General features: G+C 35.3%; 1 protein-coding gene across 22 annotated transcripts in view; it reads right to left on the minus strand.

Moving 5' to 3' along the window:
- LOC131682893 (voltage-dependent L-type calcium channel subunit beta-1) overlaps window positions 1-23,869 on the minus strand; it is a 492,666-nt gene that overhangs the window by 44,563 nt on the left and 424,234 nt on the right. For 13 of the 22 annotated variants that reach the window (XM_058964678.1, XM_058964677.1, XM_058964690.1 and 10 more), the window contains 5 exons: window positions 16,987-17,103; window positions 16,707-16,742; window positions 6,062-6,181; window positions 5,868-5,969; window positions 5,665-5,785 (listed from right to left, as the gene is read on the minus strand). In XM_058964678.1, coding sequence (XP_058820661.1) covers window positions 5,665-5,785; window positions 5,868-5,969; window positions 6,062-6,181; window positions 16,707-16,742; window positions 16,987-17,103 — 496 coding nt within the window. The remainder of the gene's footprint in view (window positions 1-5,664; window positions 5,786-5,867; window positions 5,970-6,061; window positions 6,182-16,706; window positions 16,743-16,986; window positions 17,104-23,869) is intronic. The other 9 variants (XM_058964689.1, XM_058964700.1, XM_058964694.1 and 6 more) reach the window with 4 other exon arrangements.

Below are 23,869 nucleotides of genomic sequence, written 5' to 3' on the forward strand. Positions count from 1 at the left end.
ATATTTATAAAACGATCGATAAGAAGAGAAAATGTAAAAAGATCCATTAATATGTGCTTATGCGCCCGAAAAATTAAATTTAATGAATTCATGCGAAATTTTTGCTATTCGAACTAATAATAAATACTTTATTACATTTGGTTGAAATTCCAAACTACAACAAACAATGCATACATTATAGTTAGAAAACTTAAGCTTCCATATCCCACTAGTCAGGTAACTGACCTTCGCTAACTTGAAATCATTGTGGCAACTCTTTAAAGGGCAGGGTATCTATAACATGAGCGCGCTGAGAGTTATTAGACCACTGATACAGGCTGGCATGAGTCGCACATACCAAATATCTGAAGCGAAAACAGGCACTTTACACGAACACTGACTAATGTGGCTACCCCACATCGCTTTCTAGTGAACTGTCCGACTTCGCTGCCGCTCAGTCGGCTTTTAACTAGCTATAGCCCCTATGTTCAAGTAAACCGGGCAAACGAGAGGATCACAGGTTCGCTTGCAATTCCAGCTAAGGATTAATCAATACCAATTCTTTATGGATTATTTTAAATATTTTATATGCAACAGTATATTTTCCCATTCTTTAAATAGTCGAGGATAGAAGCGTAGTGTGATGGGTGCCTAAATATGTCGTACGAGACGCTATAGGTACGATGTTACTTGTCTAGAAAAAGAGCAACAACTGAGTCAAACAGGCACGTGGCGCATTTATTTATAACTTTTCGTGTTCGTTTGAGTCACTAAGGTGCTCTTTATTGACGGCTCTGCCGTGGATAGATTGACTGATGTATGGAAGTTTTCACGTTTACCGAGATCTATTCATTTTTACTTGTTTTCAATAGTGTGCTATTGAAATACAAAAACACTAAAGCAATAAATCATAATTTCATTTAATAAGTTAATTCCGAATTGTTTGATAATAACCAGACGGAAATCCGTTCATAAATAACCAAAACAGTGACGCAAAAACGTGACATAGAATGACACCCTGTTCCGGATAGTGCAGTAAGACATTTTCAATATCAAAAAATAAGAAAAGAACTCACGGGACTGTCTATTTTAAATGCCTTACGATAGTTTCTGTTAAAGTATGCACCTTCGTATTGTCGAGAAACCTCAGGTGCAACACTCGGTTACGAACGATTTCCTAGGTTGTACTCTTCAACTATGGCACCTTAAAGGTGGTTATCGTTTTCGCCATGAAAATTAGAATTTTTCGGATATTGAAGGTGCTTTTGACAACGTGTCTTTCGAATCAATTTTGGGGATAGTACGAGGTCATAGAGTAACTTTATATAGCACGAACTGGATGCACGCAATGCTTAGCAACAGATATCTCTGCTCATCGATAGGAAAAAGTAGAAATTGAGAGACTGCGTGACATTGGGTGCGGTTAATGTGGTTTGTTGTCACTATGGGAGCTAATCGGCGATGGCTTGTTGAGAAAACGTAATGAGCTTGGGTTTCCGACATATGCTTTCGCTGAAGTTTACCATATAATGATCACCGGTATTTTCATTAACACTGGTTTTAATTTGTTGCAGCAAGTCTTATGTGTTGTTGGGTAGTGATGTCTTCATGTTAGATTATCCGTTAATTCAAATAAATGATCAATGGTGTTTTTCACGCAATGACAGATTAGAGGAGGTCGTCTGTTGCAGCTCTTTGACTCTGAAATTATTGTCGCAGAACAAGTTAAGTATGGTTGGGTAATTCTTGACTCAAAATTAAACTGGTCTGCTGATATCGATTTCAGAATCTAGAGAGCGTGCATAACCTTCGGCCACTTCAGACGGGCTTTCGGAAAATCGTGGAGACTCAAACCCAGACAGGTCTTACGCAACAATTCTTAGACCAATACTGGCAAATGGGTGCCCGGTGTGGTGAAAGATGGGAGAAATCACAGCAATTCAGTGAAAGCCAAACCATCTTCAAATGATAGTTCTGATGGTTCATGAGAACACCTACTGCTGATCTAGAGGAGGAAGCTGGAGTCTTGGATTTTTGATTTTACAAGAAATGGGTGTTTCTTATAAATGATTCTATTTGTGTAATTTTTGCGGTTTTTGATTTTTCGGTAAGATGACTATAGAAATAGTTTGATATTTGGAAGAAGAACAGTTTGTCTCAATCTTCTGAACCTTTACGATCTTTCGTTAAAAAAGTTATATACTTTTTACTTAAAATTAATTATTTTTTGAGTAAATATTGCTAAATATACAAAAATATAAAAAAAACTTTCGATAACTCGTACAACGTAAAGTATGAAAGATAGATCCTGTGTGTCTTCAACAAATTTGACTAAAATATGTTGGTCTAACTTGATTGAAGACAGTCAAGTTCATTCTTGGAACTTTAAAAAGTTCAATTTTAGCTCTTGCAAAAATTAGAACCACCCTAGATTTTGTTTAATGAAAAGAAGGGGCTTGAAAAATACAAGTTTTCTAAACATTTTTTAAGGTTAAGTTTTTTAATTTTAGCAAAAATTTAAAATTAGATTTCTGCTCCGAGTAAATTTTTGGGTACCATTTTGGGTCCTAGAACAACTGTGAACTTTTTAGCTTGATCAGTGAAACTATATTTTTGCACCCGCGGTCTCAAATTTACATGGAACTTTGTTTGGGGAAAACCTTCATAATACAATTCCACCAAGAGTCGTCCATTGTGTGACTTTTATAGGAAATTCAACGAAGAAACAAGGTCTCGAAGGTTATGAAACGATCTGACGCTTGTGGAAATAGTTATGTAGTAGAAACCGATTGATGCTCTGATTGATAAAATAATAATTTTTTCTAGCACCACTGCTACTGGCTATCAAAATATATGCAATTTTGTTTTGACTTTCACTTATCGTGTCCAAATCAATAATTTGAGCAGTATGGTCACGTCCCAAGAGTTTTGCGGGATAAAATGGGTCTTCGTATGCACACAATAAAAGAAAGATAAGAGTTTTGTATATAATTCGAGAGTCAATAGCAGTGATGCTAGGATGATAGGAATTTTCATCAATCGTCAGAGCATCAATCGATTTTTTTGATTAATAACTTTTTTAACAAGCGATCTTCGGGGCTTTGTTTCCTTGATAGATTTCCTATAAAATCACGCATTTTCTTCATATAATTTAAAAGGATGCAATGCATGACTCTTGGAATAAATATTTTGTAAAAGTCGATTTGCCCATACGAAATCCCATAAAACTTTAAATCATTGGCGTAAAAATATACTTTCACCGATTGAGCTTAGAATTTGCACAGTTGTTCTAGAACCTAAAGGGAACGCAGAAAGTTGATTGGGGCCAAATTTATTTTTTTATATAACCATGTCCCACTCTAGCTTGACCGGACACACAAATCAGAATAAATATAAAAAAAAAAATTGTTGCGAACCGCAAAAATCTACGCTTTAAACGCTTTTGATTTGAAACATGAAAACAACACTGTTGTAGCACTTTTCAGTACTAGTAGAAATGAAGCATGGCCTACTCTTCTGCTTGCAAAGGCAACACCATTGCAATCCACTGCCCCAGTGCTTTTCAAAGAAAAATGACATAATAACAATCTAAATTAATTGCATGTTTCCTTTGTTTCGCAAATTGTTATTATTTTATAAATGTGATAATTTGCACTAATCCTGTGTGTGTGTGTGTGTGTGCGTGTTTTTAAATTTTTCACATTGCTTATCTGATACAGATAGAGAGAGAAAAATTAAACAAGCTAGAGCAAAACGATTGCTAAAAGCTTATAGCTTATGTCAGTCTGCGGAGATGACAGCGGGAATAGCACGGAAAAGCGGGGTACACAACAGGGCGCTTCGGAAACGAGAAGAGGAAATAAACTATCGAAAAATGGAAGACTACCGCATGCAGATGTCTGCAGATACCAAAATAGGATACAATATATGAGGAAACATAATCCGCTGTCCATTCGGGTACTTATTTGGATTCGTACGAATTGGATTTGATTGGGATGGGATGTGCTAACGGTGCGATAATATGTGGTGAAGGAAATGTTTTCCGAAGGAGTATTGGAATAATATTTTAAATTTAAACGCAGCACTCGTGAAATAGAACGAACTCTATCAAAGCAGGCGATAAGCAACGAAGCATGCACACATTCGGAAGTCAATCAAAAAACACCAAGAATTTTTAGACATTTTCGATTAGTTGATAATGAATATAGAAAATGAATAACTAATTGTGGTTGTGGTTTTTCGAAAAGTGAAACATACATATACGAAAGGAATGAAAACTGTGTGATTGCATCGAGTTGTGAATTAGTCCAGTACCGTGTCTAGTGATAGTGATCCCGTCGGTAGCCCTAGTCCTAGTAGTCTATGGTTTGTTGTGGTAGTGTTATGGGAATGGACGTGATCTCGGGAGGAATTTTGATTCTATTTTACGTGAAAAATGATGTTCTGCCTCAGACTGTCACAGGGATTTGTGTTCTGTGTTGGTGTTTGTACTGTTTGCGTCAGTGTCCGAAATCAAAATAATCAACGGAAGGGTGTACAGAAACTGAGGAGAAAAAAAATTAAATAATTACACTTTTACGCCACGAAACAGATCAAGTGGAAACCATAAATTGAAGATTCGAAATTACATCAAATATTATTGGTATTTGTTTACATTACACCGAATTTGATAAGAAGCGATATTGTGTACAATTTTACAGTTTTAAAGTACAAAAATAGTGTATAAAACTTAGCATTCACACGTTTTAAACAACAACTTAGCAGTAGAATACATTAAACGTATCATTTTGAACAAAAGTTCGGTACAAAGAGTGGAAATTCATAAATTGTAACTTATTTTTAAAACAATTTAACTATAATGAAACAAAATTCTGCGTTGTTAGCTCTGGATTATTCCATCAATATTCAAGTGTTCTGGCTTCATTCGATTTCTAAATTTTTAGGTTTCTCTTTCCTTTTTCACTTTAACGGATATTAATTATGGATTACATAGTAGGATCAGCCAATCGAGAGACAATTGATTTATTCAAATGAGCCTTAACTCCTTAAGAGTTTCCGCGCTTAGTTTTCCTATCCTTGCTCTCTTTAGAGTAGTATGGCTCCAAAACGCTATTCGTAAATTTCATTTTCCTAAGTAGGATTCAGTGTGGCTTTTTGAGTTATTTGTGAGAAAGATTTAGATTTAGAAGATACAATTACACTTTTCTATATAGGAACATTTGCTCTAATACTGTTGCAAAAGTCAGATATTCGGATATTCTTTCAATTCCAGAAAGTTGAGATCCAGCGGTTCGGCAACTGCTTCAAACGGTTTTCAAATCATAATACCGATTCACTAAATATTAGTAAAATGTTCAGTATTTCGTGGTTCACCAGTTTTTTTCGGCTGTGCAACCGACATTCAAACAACGCAAATAAATTCCAAAAATACCCATTAGGTATCAAACTGAGCAATATTGAACAAAAAAGTTAACTGAAATCGATAAAGGTACATCGATATATCAGCATTTGTTTTAAACAAATTAAAAAATAAATAGAAACTGAAAACAAAAACATAACTTAATATCCCTCAAAACGAAAAAAAAGAAACAATCAAGTAGTAAGTAGAAAACAACAACAATCAACACATAGACAATAAGGAAACGAAAGACCAATAATAAAAAACCAAGTAAATCTGTGTCATACCAGGTGTTGGGGGTGTGCTACCTCGTGATGGTTCCGCACCTGGTACTCCAGATGCTCCTAAATTACCGCTAGATGATGATCCCTTACTTGTATATAGCTTGGATGTACGCGCCGCGGATGCCTGGTCCGGACGGAGATGGCGAATTGTGGAAAACGAAATTGATTAGCGTCCCATCCGAATTCGCATAACCTCAAAACCTCACCTGCATTCGTATGTGTTCTAGCTTAACGGGACTGGGAATGAACCCCACTTCACAGCCTTCCTTGACCAGTCGACCAATCCACCAATTATTGTCATATTTCTCCTGTGTGAAAAATTTTGGGGAATGGGAATTCAAAGGCGGGATTAATATTGCTTATCATTCGGAACATTTAGATGGGTTTTTTGTGTATCTACCTTGATATGAAGAAAATCGCCGACCTCGAATGAGACCGCACTGCCGTGCACCGGCGAGTCGTCATCCAAACTGCCATCGTATGATACATTCGTCCTCACTGCAAAGGCAACGGGTTTACTCTGTTGGGGGAGAACGGAAATGAATGAATTTTTCAAGGAAAAAAATAGGTTGAGTATGCAAAGGAGCAACAATTTTGCGATCGAAAAATTGCGTAGAATAATAAAAATATTTCCTAATTTTTTTAAGAATAATACATGTAAGCGGCGCGTGATTTACCAGCATTGGTTAGCGAGTATAGTCGATTTTTCTGTTATTTCATGGACGCGGATAGATTGGATTAACTATATATGTGTTTTTTATCATTTTTTCTCGAAGTGACTTAATCCAGAGATTCTCAAGCTTTTTCGTACCACGGACCCCTTAAAAATTACCCTGGGTTGCTGCGGACCCCCACGGATAAACATCAATATTGTATGCTATCAATATTTTTTAAGTTTGTCACTCGGAAAAAATATTTTTTTCACGAACTTCACGCAACGACTTCACGGCCCCCTGGGGGTCAGCGGACTCCAGGTTGAGAATCACTGACTTAATGAAACGGTGAAAATACTTCTTGGGATTAGCAGTTATCAGTACAAACAACACGCAGAACCGGGCTATCTTCGACCAATTATTTGGAGAAATAGATTGCTGTGTATATTGTATGGCTGTGGTTCAATAGGAGGTTGATGGCAGTCCAATATGTTCCTCCGAACAAATTAGATGGTGTGGTATCCAGTGGGTTCAAGTAGCTCAGCTAATAATTGATCCATGGATTCTTGTTTCCATATTATAGATAGCAACAAAATGAGAAGGCCCTAAGTCAGTGTGTAGCTTTCTTCCGGGGAAAATTAAAAATTAACGGATTTAGCAATTAGTGGATGCGATTCAACAAAGTTCAGGTAAATGTAAATTTATAATAAGCTCAGAAAATTGCTACAAAATTCAGAGAAGTTCTACAGATTTCAGGGATTTAAACGAACTTTGGCGTGCGCAGCAACTTTTATTTGGAGACACTAACCAATCATTTATGCATTTTACTTTTCACAGTTGTCGCGCGATTTATTATTTACGCCTAAATCGTTAAATTAAAACAACGGCTTCGGAGAAATTTGTGGACTTTATAATCCCTTTCATATGGTGTTGTGATTTTAATGATTAATCTCGTTGAAAATTCTTGATCAAATTTCTTGCTAGTACATATATTAAGATTATGTTTTCAATAAAATTATAGAGCAAGCTTTTACCAACAACTCTGCTGAAGAACCAAAATCTTCGTCTTCAATATCTTCAACATTATTGCTTGTTGGTTGTGGATGACCTCTTAAAAGCCAATTCATTGATATAACTAAAATATTATACTGACAAGTTTGGTAAGTTCCGTAAAAAGGTTTGAATTCTCAAAATGAATAACTTTTTATATTGCAACATTTACTGATCTCGTGTGTTTTTTAAATTATTCGGAAATTTGTGAAAAATATTGTGTTTCAAATAGTGGATGGTTGTTTACATTGAAACCTCTGAGCTTACGTCAATAGTATTTTCGGGATGCTTATCAAAATTAGCAAGGTCTGTCATTTGCTGCTTTGACTTTAGTGATTAATCCTCCTAAAAGTGAGATTTTCCAATATATTTTTAAATATCTATACAATTATCATTCCTACGAGTTTTATATATTCTGTGAAGTTCTTCTAATCATCAAAATGCACAATTTTCATAAACATATATTTTTCTTCTATTTCAAGTATTTTCTAAAAGTTAAGTCGTATTTTGAAAAACACTAGTTTTTTCATATCATCTATTACTCCCCAGGTAGCAATTAAAACATGTGAAGAAATTAAAATTAGCGAAAGATGTTTTGTAGAAGGCTTATATGTGGTTTTTATGTTTAACAAGTTCGAATTGTTTCAGACAAATAAGATACAACATGTATTTATCCTACCGCGGTATTTTTCAAGGAATCTGAAACAAATCAATGTTGTGTTCCACAGTGATACCACAATAATTTTCAAAAAACAAGTTACGCTGGTACCAAGTAATCTGTAACTTGTGATTGAACACTGTTGCGCTTGATTCGAGATTTCGTTTCATATGCGGATATTTAACATTTCTCAGTTCATTTTTATTTATTTTATTTGCCATTTATTGCGCTGGTAATCGACTGGAGGCTAGGGATGCCAGGTGTACAGATTTTCAGTATGCTGCACAGATTTAAAAAACTGCAGAGACTTCCACAGTTTTCTGTTTAATGCACAAATTTCAAGTTTTCTGTTATAGTGCATAGGTATTTCACAAATTTTACCTCGCGTATACACATACATAGGCGGTGCCAGATTTCCCAAAATATTGCCTAGCATCCCTGCTGGAGGTCGAGTAATAAACAAAATAATGCGTCGTTCTTTCAGGTTCTAACGAGGTTTACTGCGATCTCAGAAAAATTTTACTTCTGCCTAGGAACACATTGAACATCATAGTTCTACACATGTTCTACATAAGAAATCAAAAACTTGTTATAAAAACCTATTTTAATCCACCTAGCGGTGCAATTGTGCCTTTCTCAATCATGAATCACGAGAATGTGTGCGATGTTTATATTCATTAAAAGCTTTTAAATGCATATATTACATTTTATTATTATACATCACATGACAACTATATACAGGAAAATAAATCATTATTCGAGTTCTAAAATTTTGAAAAAGAAAAAACAGCCACGGTAATATTGAACTGAAAAAAGGTGCAAAATCGGCAAAGTCCCAAAAAGTCGATCTTTATAAAAAAACGCTTTTAATCCACCTAACAGTGTGATGAGACATTTCTTATAACTCTTATCACTCTCTTCTGATATTATATCGTATGAGAACATATAAAACTTGATGCTTCGCGATGTTTTTGATAACACATACTACATGGGATTGTGGCAGGACACAGAGAATCGCTCAAATCAGCATAGGACAACATCAGTGCTAGAAATCTCAAACCAAATCAATGGGAAAGCGAAAAAATGGCCTATAAAATAGACATACAAACGAATTATTGCTAATGCTCTGTTAATAAAATATCTAAATTCCTCAATCAATGCATTGTGGTGGGAAAACTGAATTTTCCTAAAGGGGTTATGTATATTGTACTGAGCCAAAAAATTGATTTTTTTTGAATCGAAATGAAGTTTATACTTTACTCAAATTTCCAACGCGACTGAGACCTAAAAATCAAAACTTTTTCTGGAAAAAAGCGACACTAGCAGTGACACCATTCAAAGAAAATCAACAGTGAATATTTCCAGACTTGGTTTTATTTCCTATTTAAGAACTATTGTGTTTTTTACATCCTAGATTGCATGATTCAGTGATCGAAACCCAGAACTTCATGAAGTATTTGAAATTATTAAATTAAAATTTGTGTTTGCTATTGAAATTGACAAAATGATAGTATCGCCCCTTTGACGATTGTTTACTTTTTCGGTCCCACCTATCAGCATTGAAGTATCGCCCTTACATTTTTTTACAATACCAATTTTAAAATTGGTGGGGGTTTGGTGAAAATCGATCTAACTGTCCAAACGGCATAATTCCGAAACCGTAATTTTTGAAGTTTTAAAATTATGCAGAATTAATTTTTCAGAAAATAGTAACAGAGTTCGTGATTTTAGCGAATTTGTTGAGACTTTATTGTAGTCATGAATATTAACCTGAGAAAATTCACCATAAATACTTCTTGGACGATATACCGCCAAAATTATTTTATCAAATGATGCGCTGTTTAACGTTTGTAAAACTCATCGAAGATACTAAACCTCCGAAATTGGCGGTTTAAAAATGATGTTATCTTGACCTTAAATTACTGTTTTTGAACATTTGACCTATACATATAATTGGTCATACAACAAAAATCAAATTCTCATCAAAATCGATCAGGACCTGCTAGAATCGAATGGAAATCGTCATTTTTCATAAATTTCTCTCTACATTCGGAAAGTGTTATCCTCGTTATTAATCATATTACGTTTGCGTCTCAACTCGACGCATTCCCAAAATATAAACTTGTTTTAATCCACCTAGTGGTGCAATTGTGCTTGTCTCACTTGTCCTGACTACGATGGTTATGTTCAATAAAATGGTGGAAATGAATATTTCATGTTCAGTACGATTTGCACATACATACAATGGATCGACAGCCACGATCTTGAGATACTATGTGATACTGAAACATCGCTTGACCGCCGCTGGTTTCAAGCGATGTTTCAGTATCACATAGTAAGATCCGGGAGGTCCGGGCCTGCCGAAAATTTTCAACTTGTTAAGAAATTTTAAACTAGTTTTATTTTTAAAGTAGCAACCACTCACTGCATACTCCCTCCGGGCCGGTATGATTGACGATTTTTAGATTGATTGCATAACCTTTCTGTATGAGAAAGGCAAAAGGGGGTGGGCGTGGCGTAGTTGGTAAATCGATTGCCTTGTACGCAGCGCACCTGGGTTCGAGTCCCGACCCCGCACATAGGGTTCGAAATTTTTCACAAGAGATTTTTCAAACCCGAAGTGGCGAATGACCTTAAGGTTAAAACCTCTATAATCGAAATAAAAAAAGAAAGGCAAAAATGTACCAAAGTCCAAAAAAATCAATTTTTGTCAAACATTATTTTTTTCGAGTTTACATCAAATCTCGATATTTCATGCATTATAAAGTCATTTGGCATCAAAAATACAAATTTGATTTTGAAAATTTTTCATTTCAATTTATATGGGAATTTGCTGTGTGATTGCACTCTTCAACTCGTAACTCCGGAACCGGAAGTCCAATCAATAAAAAATCAATTGCAGCCGATGGGAAGGTTGTACCTTTCATTTGAGACTAACTTTGTGCAAATCGATCCAGCCATCTCTGAGAAACAGAGGTCACATATTTTTCCACATACACACATACATACACACAGACATTTTCCGATCTCGATGAACTGAGTCGATTGGCATATGACACTCGGCCCTCCCGGTCGGGATTAGATTGACGAATTTTAGAGTGAATGAGAAAGGCAAAAATATTTTTAGCAAATGTTGAAAGTTATGCATGTTTTGGTGCGCAGTTCTATGTTTCATAGACATTAAATCAATTTTTACTTCGCTTCCTATTAAATAAAGACCCTTATTACAGTACATCTCTACAAAAACGAGCTCAATTTGAAAAGAAATCTGAGGATCATGATTGAAAACAGAACTCTGGAATTTTCTATTGGAATGTTTTCAGGCAGGATTTTGATATTGATGCAATTAGACAACTGTGAAATCAAGACCAAAAGATCAGTTACATATCAGGACCCCATTCCGACAATTTATCAAAAGTCCTCATGATGTTTGCAACAACAGAATATCAATGTACGGATCAGATAATTGTTATTGTAATATTGAATTAAATCAGTCTGCATCAATAAATTTTCAACTTCAATCCAATTTTTTTTGTTGGTGTGGTGGGGGGGGGGGGCGTTGTATGGTGTTAAACCCCAAAACCTTCTCTTGGCTACGCCGTTGCTTGGAGTTAGTTATTTCGCTTTTCATTTTCCAATATGTTTCAGATCGATCCGATGGTCATGAATTAGAAAAATTGCAGTCAGAAGATTCGCACAAATGAACATTTTTGCACTGATAAGTTATCAAGTTCCTTCCAGATAACTTGGAAGTGTTCGGTGATTATTTCTAGCGGTTGTAGATAGAAAAATGAAATACAAAATTCGTTTTATCGAAATAATGTTTGGCTTATTTCAATGGATTATTACTATATTGAACAATAAATAGGCGACAAAGAGTAATCCACAAACAACAAGCCATAACTTTTAAAGTATTCAAAATATATATTTGAAGTCTTCAATAAAGTTATTTGCAAAAGTAAGAGCTACAAATTTGCTGAAGGCATCATTTCGATATAATCACTTCCAAGAAAATTTGGAAAAATATCTCACTCATAGGGGGATTAATCAGCAAAAGCACAATACCAAAAGAAAGGGCACATTGCCTCCATTAAATTCACCGAAGATACTATTGACCTAAAATAAGCCGTTTTGGCGTTAAAAATAGATAACATGTTTTTGGTCATATTTCTGGCAATGGGAAATGATAAAAATCTTTCGTCCGCATTTAATGTTAAATATCTCTTTTGATAATAGTCCGATTTCAACAATCTGTAGCTTGTTCGAAAGGTATTCGATAAAGCTGTCTAAAAACGTATAAATTGCTATTCTATATTGTCAATTTCGACAGATAATTCAAAAAAAACTGCAAAAAACGCCATTTTTACGCATTCAAACATTCATATCTTGGAAACTAAATATCAGAATCAAAAACAAATTAATAGCGTTCATACTGTTTTTTAGTTCTTTCATTTAAAATTGGTTTGGATAAGATCGGTTCAGCCATTGCTGAGAAACACGAATGAGAATTTGTCCGTTACATACACACACACACAGACACACACACAGACATTGTCCCAAATCGTCGAGCTGAGTCGATTGGTATATAAGACTCGGCCCTCCGGGCCTCGAAAAAAATCTTGAAAGTTTGAGCGAATTCTATACATTTCTTTTATAAGAAATGTAAAACTGAGATTGCCCGTGCCAAATACATCAGGAACTTGAGTTTGGCCGGCTTCCACAAGATTAAAAAGGTAAAAGCATTCAGCAGACCACCTGACGCCTTCACCGCCGGAAAAGAAGTTACTTTAAATAACATGATCAACATGATAATTTATGCCCAACGTTCATTATGTCAATCGTCCATTATTCCTAACTATGCCTAACGTATTTATGCCTAATGGGGTACACCCTGTGGTCATGGGCAGTAAATTAGCCCACCTTCTTAATGCTATTACAAAGATCGAGGAGTAAGCTAAACCATGCTGTATCGTGAAAATTAAAGTACCCTCGCTGCCGGGAAGAATTCCTTTGAACCGAAGAAGATCAGAGTGGTCCGATCAAGTTCAATGTGTATCATTTTATACGGGAAGTCGGACTCATTGATGACGAACCTTGTTCGACATCCATTTTACCAAACCTTTGAACCAGATGGGTAAATAATGTCTGTGACATAACCGGAATGTTGTGGTAGTATTTGGACTGGTGATTCAAATGTAACGCTATGCACCGTAATCAACAATCCACAAACCAGATCACAGCTCCTAAGAATGGTATATTGAATGCTCAAACTGATGTCTCATTGCAGTAGAAGGTATTTTTCGAATGCGGCACCTTCTTTTATTTCGAGATCTAGGCCACTTTGAATCCAATAACTGCTAAGCGGTGTGACTTTTGTCGTCTTCAACAGATGGTAAATGTAAGAAACCCTATTAACAGCAGTAAATCGAAGCGAGAATGTATATACGTGTAAGTTAGTCGCATTTATTTAGGCATTATCGCTTTTTTGTAGATTGGTTGCGACTTTTATACATAGCAAGGCTCCTACCTCCCTGTAAACTATGGAGGTTCGCTGACTTCCGATCACCAAAAATTACGAATCGCTCCATTCGAAGCAGTTCATCAATTCTAAAATTGTAAGCTACTAAATCGCTGTTCGTTCTTTTATAGATAAAGATTTAAGCGCAAACCTAATACAGACATGACTTAGGCCACAGCCTTATTACACGCCACCCAGTGAATAATTAGAACCAATCAGAATGTCGCTAATAAAAAAATCAAAACAAATTTTTACTCTCATGCTAGATGTGAATACTTTGATATTTAGTAGAAAATAGTTGAAATTTTATTTCGGCCAAACAGTGCAGGAATTTAAACTCGCTTGACTGTATGCAGCTAGCGAGGTTGGCAGTGCAGCCAATTTTTTTGCTATATTTAGATATGTTGGTATAATACACATAATACTGACCGTTTGATTACCTCACATTTCGCCAAAATGTAGCTGGAACTAATCAATCCAACATTTTTTCCACATAATGCATGTTTCTAGCAAATTTGGCCAGCATAACATCAGAATCAAATATGCCACAAAAATTGAAATAGAGATGGACATACTACCAAAATACAGAAATATATAGAAAACGTATTACTAGTTGCCTTGTCTTGTCTTAGGAGTAAACCAGGTAACTGGCATCCCTATCTCTACATACAGTGTTTGACAATAGGCAACATCGTTTTTCCACTGATCGATGGGGGTCAGTTTGACAACGTCAAAATCGCTTAAAGCGTCATCAACAAACAATAGTAGCAGTAAACAAAAGAAGACAATGAACACTTTAACTGATTTGATGTAAACTAAAGTGCTCCTCGTTCGTATTAAAAATTAATTTCGTTCATGTTGTTACAAGCAAAGTTCTTATGTTGGCTACGAAAATATGACGTCACGTCACCCTCTTGGAGTAAACGGTCGAACTCGTTAAAGGTCCAAGATGATAGATAACGGAAATCGAAGGTTAAAGTCAAGGCGCAGTTGGTTGAGTGGTAAGCATGAAAGCCACCCATCCCAGTTGGTCTGGGTTCAATCCCAGCCGAGGTCGTCGAGCTTTTTCTGAGGTGAAAAATCTTCCTTCGGAAGGGAAGTAAAGCCGTTGGATCCCGGTCCATGATTTGATGGGTCGATATCTAGTTACTACCAAATATCCTCCTCCCGTGATACTTGTGGAACGCGCAGTAGTATATACGGCCTCTAGCAAAAGCAAGTATCGGACTAACGTTCCTTCCGCGATCTACGTTCGGGCCTGGCCGGTGCCGGATTTGATCAATATACACTTTAGGATTACCAGGAGTTGTACATTGAAAGATGTTTCCCTAATCCCAATCTACTGATTCTCTGTGCAACTTCAGCTAGTCCAGATCGATAACGTAATAGCAGCCAGGGGTGGTCGCACAAGGTCAAACTCAAGCTAAAGCTCGATGGTTAAATTAATTTTAAAATCAGAGATGAGGGCAACATGCACACCATTTAAAAGGAGGCCATTCTGAAATTCAATTCATTTAAAGTAGTCATAAAATACCGGAATTTATTAATTTAGGGTATTTTGAAAACAAAGATGGCGGTTTCCGGTAACCACCAAAGTAAAAACCATGATCAATATATATCTACATCGCTTTTGAAAGGCTGGTCAGTAGATGAAGGAAACTGATGATTGAGGACATTTTGCAATCAATCCAATATGGCTTTTGGTACTTTTGGTTACCTCAAATCAATAAACCCACCTTCGATATGACGAATTCTTTCTGAAAGAGAACATCGACTATTCTCGTGTCTGTAGACTGTGCTCGTAATGTGTTCCTATAGAACCAGTGTGGAAGTTTTTTACCCCTTTATCATGTCATCGGAATTGTGTACAGGAAAATATTGGTAGAGGTTTGATTTTAGCAATGAATTATTTGGTAGTACGTTCATCTCTATTATATTTTTGTTGCAAATTTGATTTTGGTGAATAGGCTGTTATGCTGGCCAAATTTGCTATAAACATGTAGTATGTGATATAAATGTTGGATTGATTAGTACCAGATAAATTTTGGCGAAATGCGTGTTAATAAAACGACCATTATTATGTGTATTATAGCAACATATCTAAATATGACAAATAAACTGGCTGCACTGCCAACCTCGCTAGCTGCATACACTCATCTGTCATCTGGCAAAAGAAAAGCATGATAACCAAAAATACGAAGCCATTTGTCTCTTTTTGTCTTAGGTTTACCCGGATCTCATTTGACTGGTGCTCACTGGGTAAATTGAAAGCGGATCTTTTCATTCGAGAAGATCAACCGAAGGAGATTGAATATGAATTGCGACTCATTTGAAAGCAACGCTGAGTGAAGTGCCATGAACCCAGCTTCAGATCAACAGCAACTGATGCGTTAAATGAAAATGAATGCTACCGTAGACGACTGATTGACTGCGTTCATTCAGTTTCGATTGAATGAAATGAAATTTTACTGCACTGAGTACTGATACTAACGTATTTTACTTTATAAAAAAATATAATGAGGGTCGGCAAAATTAATTCACGTTTCTCATAAGTCTTTAGAAACACATCGTCATTTTATTCAACTTTGTTCCAAAAGATATATAACTCGTGTAAAAGTACAAATCATGTTGCAGAGCCTGATTCCATACTCTATTTCAATTATTCTATCTAATAATCGAACGTACTTGAGATTATTCACATTGAACTTTATGCAGCAATTCAAAAACCAACATTTTTTGTAGCAGTGCAATGAACAATGTGAAAAAATTTGCAGTCAAAGCTAAGCCTAAGCGGGTTGAACAAAACAATTAGAGAGACGTGTTTTTTGTGTAGAACTATGTAGGATTATATTGAGTTATAGATATAAAGTGTTGAACAATAAGATAGTTGCAAAATTATAAAGTGCTGAAAATTGAAATAAAGGCAGTAGATAGAAGTAAATTGAAGTAGAGAAAGAAGTAAGAATTATATAGGTAAATATTGAACAAAAATTGAAGAGTGCACTTGTAAAAATACCAAAAGTTATCGAAAAAGTTTGGAACGAATCAAACGAACAATAACAAATATGTGAGTGTTGGAATTCCTGTTTCTATCATTTTCACATTCACGTGAAGTAAGCGAAAGTTGCTTGTAAGCAAACATCTCCAAATAGAAATCGAATCTTACTTCAGAATCGAACTTGAATGGTTCCGTTTCATTGGCCTGCATGGAATTCGAAAAAGTGGTTTGGAATTAGTCTCATTTGAATGAAACGCAACGCGGTACACGAGTTGAAGCGTTTTTCTTTGTCACATTCTACAAAACAGAAAATTAATGGCCGCAGAAATAAAAACAAAATCCAATTTCGAAAATACATCGACATGATCCGCTATTCGAATTAAGTTTATACTTGAACGTAATGAAACGGAGAGTTAGTTTTTTCAACAATTCACAGACGAATACTCACCCTTGCTTTTTCCAACTGGCCTAAAGCCTGACGTTCCTTTTCTCGCCGAAGCGATTCTTTTTCCTCGTCTAGCGACAGATCGGACGACGGTTGAGAATAATTGGAATCCGCTGAACCCTGTGACGGAAGAAAAGTAAGAAATAACGTGTTAGCGAAGTTTGTGTACCATCGAAAAAAGGGGAAAATCCTACAAAAGGACCAACAATATCAATTTAAAAATGAGCTTCTAGCAGGGAAGGATGCCTCCATCACTAATATGTAGTTCTACCGTCGTTCACTATCATGGCATTTGTCTGCATAATTGCATTCGGCTGATGCTTAGGATATAAAACCGAAACCCAGGGTAAAACTCACTATGAAACAAACAAACTCTCTTTCGGTCTGTATCTCTCCTGCTGGAGCAATAAATCAAAACAACGATTTTTCATTAAACAAAAGAACCAACAGTATCAAATTCGCTAATCTAGGTTACACGCCATCCGCAGAGCTGCGGGAAAATATAATATATGTATACTACCTACATAATAACAATAATGAAACCAGAAGAACCAAAGAGCCTGTCATGTGCAACGTGCACTCTGCGAAGAAGAAAAAAACCGCTACGGGGCAGGGTGAAAAGGATGCTCCAGCAGCCTACTGCAGCCATGGAGGATATGGGACACATACGCTCTACTCTGCACCCAGTTAGGCACGAAAGTATACAGCAGCGTTTGGGGTCGCAGGAAGGATTAAAAGCATGAAATTATTATCGATGGGCACGAAAAGAACAGAAGAAAAAAATCCTAAATCACGTGAACACACTTTTGCATTTAAACTGCTTGCGTTTGAAGGTAAATGCAGTTGAAAAGGGCTACAATGAACATCAACGAACAGTTCTACGGGATCTTTGAGTGTTGAAATATTTTTGATATGACATGAAACTGGCAACGTGATTAGGTCTAGATATGTTTTGACTGCAATAATGATAATGCACCTATAAGGGTCAATCCAAGCGCAGTATAATTTATTCAGAGTCTTTGTGCCAATTGGGCCACTCCTCTAATCCTTCCTTTTTCGAGGAAATATTGAAAATATCAAAAATATTTATTTTCTTTTGCTTGTTCACTGTGGCACAAGATCGGAGAAACTCTAAATGTTTGCGTTAAGCATAGTTTACTAATATGTAATAATGTTTTATGGTAAAACATCTACTCTACTAGTAACCCATTTACAGTATCCATGATATAGTAAATTCATGTTGTATATTAAATAATTTTAAAAGCTGTTTGAAAAAGTTTAACTATAAAACAGGGTGCGAAATTGACCGGAGAGTAACGTTTTGAAAACAGCTCTTTTGAAATCTCATAATGTTTTGCTTGATAGTATGGGCGTATGAATCAGCGCACAAACGATTTTCAAGTATGCTTTTACAGAGCTAATACATGAAATTTTCTGATATCTTTCAACGAGAAAAATCCATTTTATATTTCTCTCTATGGACGTGCTTCACTGATTGACCCACAACATCGTCATTCTGCGGTATTATTTACCGACGGAAAAAATATATACAAAACTTCAAAAAGCCATTACATAAAAGATTACGAAAGTCCGGGAGTTGTCATTTAGGATGCTGGGGGTTATCTGAGCCGTAGAATGAGCTGTAGTGGAGGGTGGTATTTAAGCATTTTCAAGCCATATATTATTTGGCATTTGTATTTCCCCCACTAAGAAAAGGGCCATGATTGGCCTTTATGGGAAGAAGGGTTTCTGAAGTATTCATCGATCACTGTACGATAATGTAAAATTTGCAAAACAGCTCGTGAATTGATTTCAAAATATGTCTTCAGCCGCTCAGTTAGTAGTATACAAGAGTTCGAGCTTTAGCTTCGGAACCCAGATGAAATCGAAATGACAAAGTTGTGGTCTTTTCGATGATCTTATTCCCAAGAGTCCTAGTAGAACATTCAATTAACCTTTTAGAAGATTAGTTACTTTAACAATATGGCATCAGTTTGTGGAAAAGTGAAGTAAAGCCCTATTTAAAACGAACCCAACTTTGCACGGAAGAAAATTATTCCACATTCCTGGGGCTTTCTGTAAACGAATTACTCCCATTCTCTCCATTGCTTGTGAACTTTTCATGTGTTACTTCGAAGAATGTTTGATGAAGAAAGGTAGGGGAACATGGGGAGACTTAACCAAGCGCAAAATTTTATTTTTGGCTCTGGTGTCCTCTATTCGATTCTTAAAATTTTTTCAACAATATTATTATACTTGTTTCGATCCCTTAAGGTAATTTTAAAAGTTTGGAATGAAAAATCCTTTCCTTATAGAAAATATCACGTAATTAATAAATTTGCATTAAATGATGAAATTTTTTATCAAACTTTGTATGGTCATATCTACTCGACTCTAATTACTATTAATGTACTAATATACCATCTTAATCTTTGTGAAGCAGTGAAATGATTTTACATAAATTGGAACATTGGAATAGTTATTACTTGAATTTGAATGACATTGAACGCAATAACTAATGTTAGGGAGACTTAACCAAGATTTTATGGGGAGTCTTGACCAAGTGGCAATTAGCTGAAGAAAGATACAAAATTCCTGATATTTATTATGCTTTGGTATCTACTGTTAATGTTAATCACGCCATAAAAAATCCCACCTCAAACATAAAGCTTTATATTTTAGTATTAGTAAACAAAGCTAACAATAGTAGGACTGATTTCGTGATGTGTGAACAATAGAGTGACAAGAAAAAAATGATCCCTATCGGCCCACCCCTGAGTCGATTTCTAGTCCCACCAGGAGTACTTGCTCCAAATTTGAAGCAAATCGGACAAGTCTAGCAACCGGACCAACGTATATGAAGTTTGTATGGAATTTCGACAATTTACAAGGAGAAAACACACTAGCTCGCATTTTTGCCGCTAGGTAACACTGTATGCATCGTATCATCACTGTAAGTGAGAATAAGAAAGATAATTTAATTGTATACCACTGTGTCGAAGACTGCTAGTCAATCCGGATTTGTTAGAAGAAGTTATTAAACTTTTAGCGAAGCGAAGTCTGAGTCAGTTTTGCATGGGGCCTAGCAATGCATGGTTTTGTATCAGTACTAGATTCCAACGAACTAAACAGTGTTGTGAAATAATGGTTGGATTTAGCTGAATAGTATGTTTGGGAAAATTGTAGTACATAATACGAGTTATGTTTTGGTTAGAAAATTTGAGTTCCACCTGTGACCGCATAGAGGGCGCCAGCACTAACTTTTCAACGGAGAGAGATAGAAATTAGGTGTTTTCTACAAAGTTGTAGAACAAGCATTTTGCAGTAATTCTTCCGAACATTCCGATATTCTATCTCTCTTCTATGAAAAATTAGTGTTGGCGCCCTCTATGCGGTCACAGGTGGAACTAAAATTTTCTAACCAAAACATAACTCGTATTATGTACTACAATTCTCTCAAACATACTATTAGGCCAAATTCAACCGTTATTTCACAAAACTGTTTAGTTCGTTAGATTGTAGTACTGATACAAAAACATGCACTGCTAGGCCCCATGCAAAACTGACTCAGATATCACTTCGCTAAAAGTTTAATAACTTCTTCTAACAAATCCGGATTGACTAGCAGTCTTCGAAAAAGTTGTAGACAAATAAATTATCTTTCTTTTTTTTTACTTACAGTGATAATACGATGCATACAGTGACACCTAGCGATGAAAAAGCGAACTAGTGGGTTTTCTCCATGTAAATTGTCGAAAAATCCCATACAAACTTCAGGCACGTTGGTCCGGTAGCTAGACTTGTCCGATTTGCTTCAAATTTGGAGCAAGTACTCCTAGTGGGACTAGAAATCGACTCAGGGGTGGGCCGATTGAGTTTTCAAAAAATCATTATTTTTCTGGGCAGTCTAGTGAACATGCAATGCAAGCAGTATAGTTAATGCTTAAAAAGAAATGCATTAAAAAATCGAAATTTATCAAATGCAACCCTTTTATATTTTTTACTGCTACCTAAAAATCTCGACAATATGGAAAAAAATAATTACAGTATGTTTTATGTCATTATTTTTTGTTATGATTTTTCAAAATTCTCTTGGTCAAGTCTCCCCGCAGTGCACAGTGGTCCAGAATGCGAATTTAGCAGGAATTTTAACTGTTTGCTAAAATTAAATGACTTAGCCTTACAACATGTTTGGTAAAGTTGTTGTACTTTGCAAGGCCCTTCTTTTTGTTTAAACCGATGTTAGGGTGGTTCTAAATTTAGCAATATTTAAAATAGAACTTTTTAACGGTTAGAGATAGAGCTTTACTGTCTTCGATGAAGTTGTAGAGCAACACATTTTAGACAAATTTGCTAAAGACATGCAAGCTCTAGTTTTTATATTTTCCATTGCACGAGAAATTCAAATGTAAGCTTTAGGGTGTTCCTTAAAAAACGGTGTCATTTTTATATTTTTTTTGAGGTTTTTATTTTACGCTAAAGTACCCTTTGGACAACTTGAAGATTATTTTAGGGCGCATAATTTGCTTTTAAAACACCAACTACTTAACTTTTTTCGTTTTGCAGTTATGAGAACTTTTATATAAAAAATATAACTTTTTCAAATAGAATTATCTTCGATTCGGGCACTGAACATTGCATACTGTTGCTTTCATATGAAATAGCATGCTTTGTAGTATAGATCTCCAAAAAATGGCAAATACGATATTTTCTATATCTTGCAATATTTACTCAAAAAATAGTTTATTTTTAGTAAAAAGTATATATAACTTTCTAACGAGCGAAGCTAGAGGTTCAATATATTAAGACAAATTGTTCTCCTTCAAAATATCTGAAAGTATTTCTAAAGTGATCTTAATGAAAAATCAAAACTGCAAAAGTTATACAAAGAAAACCATTTTTTAAGAAACACCCTAATTTTTTTGTAAATTTCTTGTAAAATGAAAAGTACACGACATAAAGTTTCAGTGTCTTCGACAATTTTTTTTAAAATTCCATTTTCTTTAATTTGCTGGAAGACAGCGAAACTCTATCTCGAACCGTTAAAAAGTTAATTCAATGATTTTAAAAAAATTAGAGCTACCCTACCCACTATTTAAAATAATAGAAAAGTATTGTGAAGTGCAATATTTTATCATGAAAACGAAACTACATTTTTTATATTGTTCACCGTGAAAGTAATTTAAACATATTACAAAGAGTCAATTCATGAAAAACCAAATTTTTAATATAACTTTTCCAGTTTTCATTTTTTCCAACCTATCCTTCAGATGTTTTTCAGAGTTTTTGAAGACGAACATTCTCTTCTAATACATCAAAACTCTAGCTTTTATTGTTCAGAAGATGTAAGCACTTAATATTTCCAAAATAGATTTTTTTAAATCAATTTTATGAAATTTTAAAAAATATCGTATTCGCCATTGTTTACTCAATTGTAACTATAATCATGACCTTATTTATAGTTCAAAAAGAATTATCTTTTATTTGCCCGAAATGAGTGATGTTGTTATTCCAAACAACCCCATTTTTGGCGAAAAAGTGCCCATAACTTTTCAACGGAAATAGCTAGATATATGGTGTCATAAAACAAATTATTCGCCTTGATACAATCTTAAAGTTTTCTGAAGACTACTTCAGTTTTAAATGAATGCAGCAAAAGTTATTGGAATAAAACTGTATTTCGAAGAAACACCCTAAGCTCCGACTTTAAATTTATTGTAAAATAGAAAGTATGACAGTTAGAGCTTACATGTCATCAGCAAACTTTTCCAAAATTTGTCATTCTACAACTTCGCTGAAGGTTATTTGGTTCTAGCTAGAATGATTAAAAAGTTATTTTTTTGATCTTGGTAAAATTAGAACCACCCTAACTGTTGTTTCAACAAGAAGATGGGCTCATAAACTACGAAAACTTCTCCAAAGACTTAATAAGGCTAAGTTGTTTAGTTTTAGTAAAATCTCAAAATTCCTGCTAAATTTGCATTCTGTGCAGTGAGGAGACTTGACAAAAAAACGATCTCAGAAAAACTTTTGTAACTTTTCAAAAATTAAATTAAAAATTCTGTAAAAAATCATGAAGACGCACAATAACTTTGCACATTATATCTCAATGACTTTTGAGGAATTGAAGGCCTTTTTAGAGATTTATGCAGTTTTAGCTGAAAACCTGGTCAAGTCTCCTCATGTTCCCCTATGTTACCGAAACGCTTGTGGAGATTCGTTAATGATATTTTTGTATTATCAAACGATAAAACGTATCGAATATTTTGGGAACCATCAAAACAGAGCTCATAAAAATATCAAATGCACACTCGAAGAAGAAATGGATAAGGGGGAGGGCGTAGTTCTCTGGGCTGTCGCTGATACCAACCTGCTGAAAATCAGTGCTCGAAAAAATGGAATTCACGCTCGCGCTCTCTAGTGATAGAATCCCGAACTATTCGGCGTATCACCTGGTAGGATATGATCTCATTTACGGCTTTGCCGAAAACACAGCTATTAAAAACTTTAAATTTGAGAAATATAAGGTAGGTAAAGTTTGAGGGTCACTAGCACCGCCTGGCGGCAGAATTTTCGACTTATTCATTCACCCATCCAAAAAGTCATAATCTACTGTCCAAGTTTGATCTGCATTTTGAGGAGAATTAATAAAACTATCTGTGTTGTACAAAATACAACTTGCAAGTGCCCGTGTTACAAAATTTGATGCAAGTGCTTGAGGGTTAATTTTTTTGAAATCTCAAGAGATGCTCAATGCTTTTACTAACAGTATTTCGTTTAGTGATGGCAAAATCTGAAATAGAAGTAATAATAAAGATCCAACTACTTAGTACCTAGTTAGTTCTTTCAGTAGAGTTACAGCACACCTCGTCGACTCACTGCCAGT

This window comes from Topomyia yanbarensis, chromosome 2, assembly GCF_030247195.1.
Source record: "Topomyia yanbarensis strain Yona2022 chromosome 2, ASM3024719v1, whole genome shotgun sequence".
Classification (NCBI taxonomy): domain Eukaryota; kingdom Metazoa; phylum Arthropoda; class Insecta; order Diptera; family Culicidae; genus Topomyia; species Topomyia yanbarensis.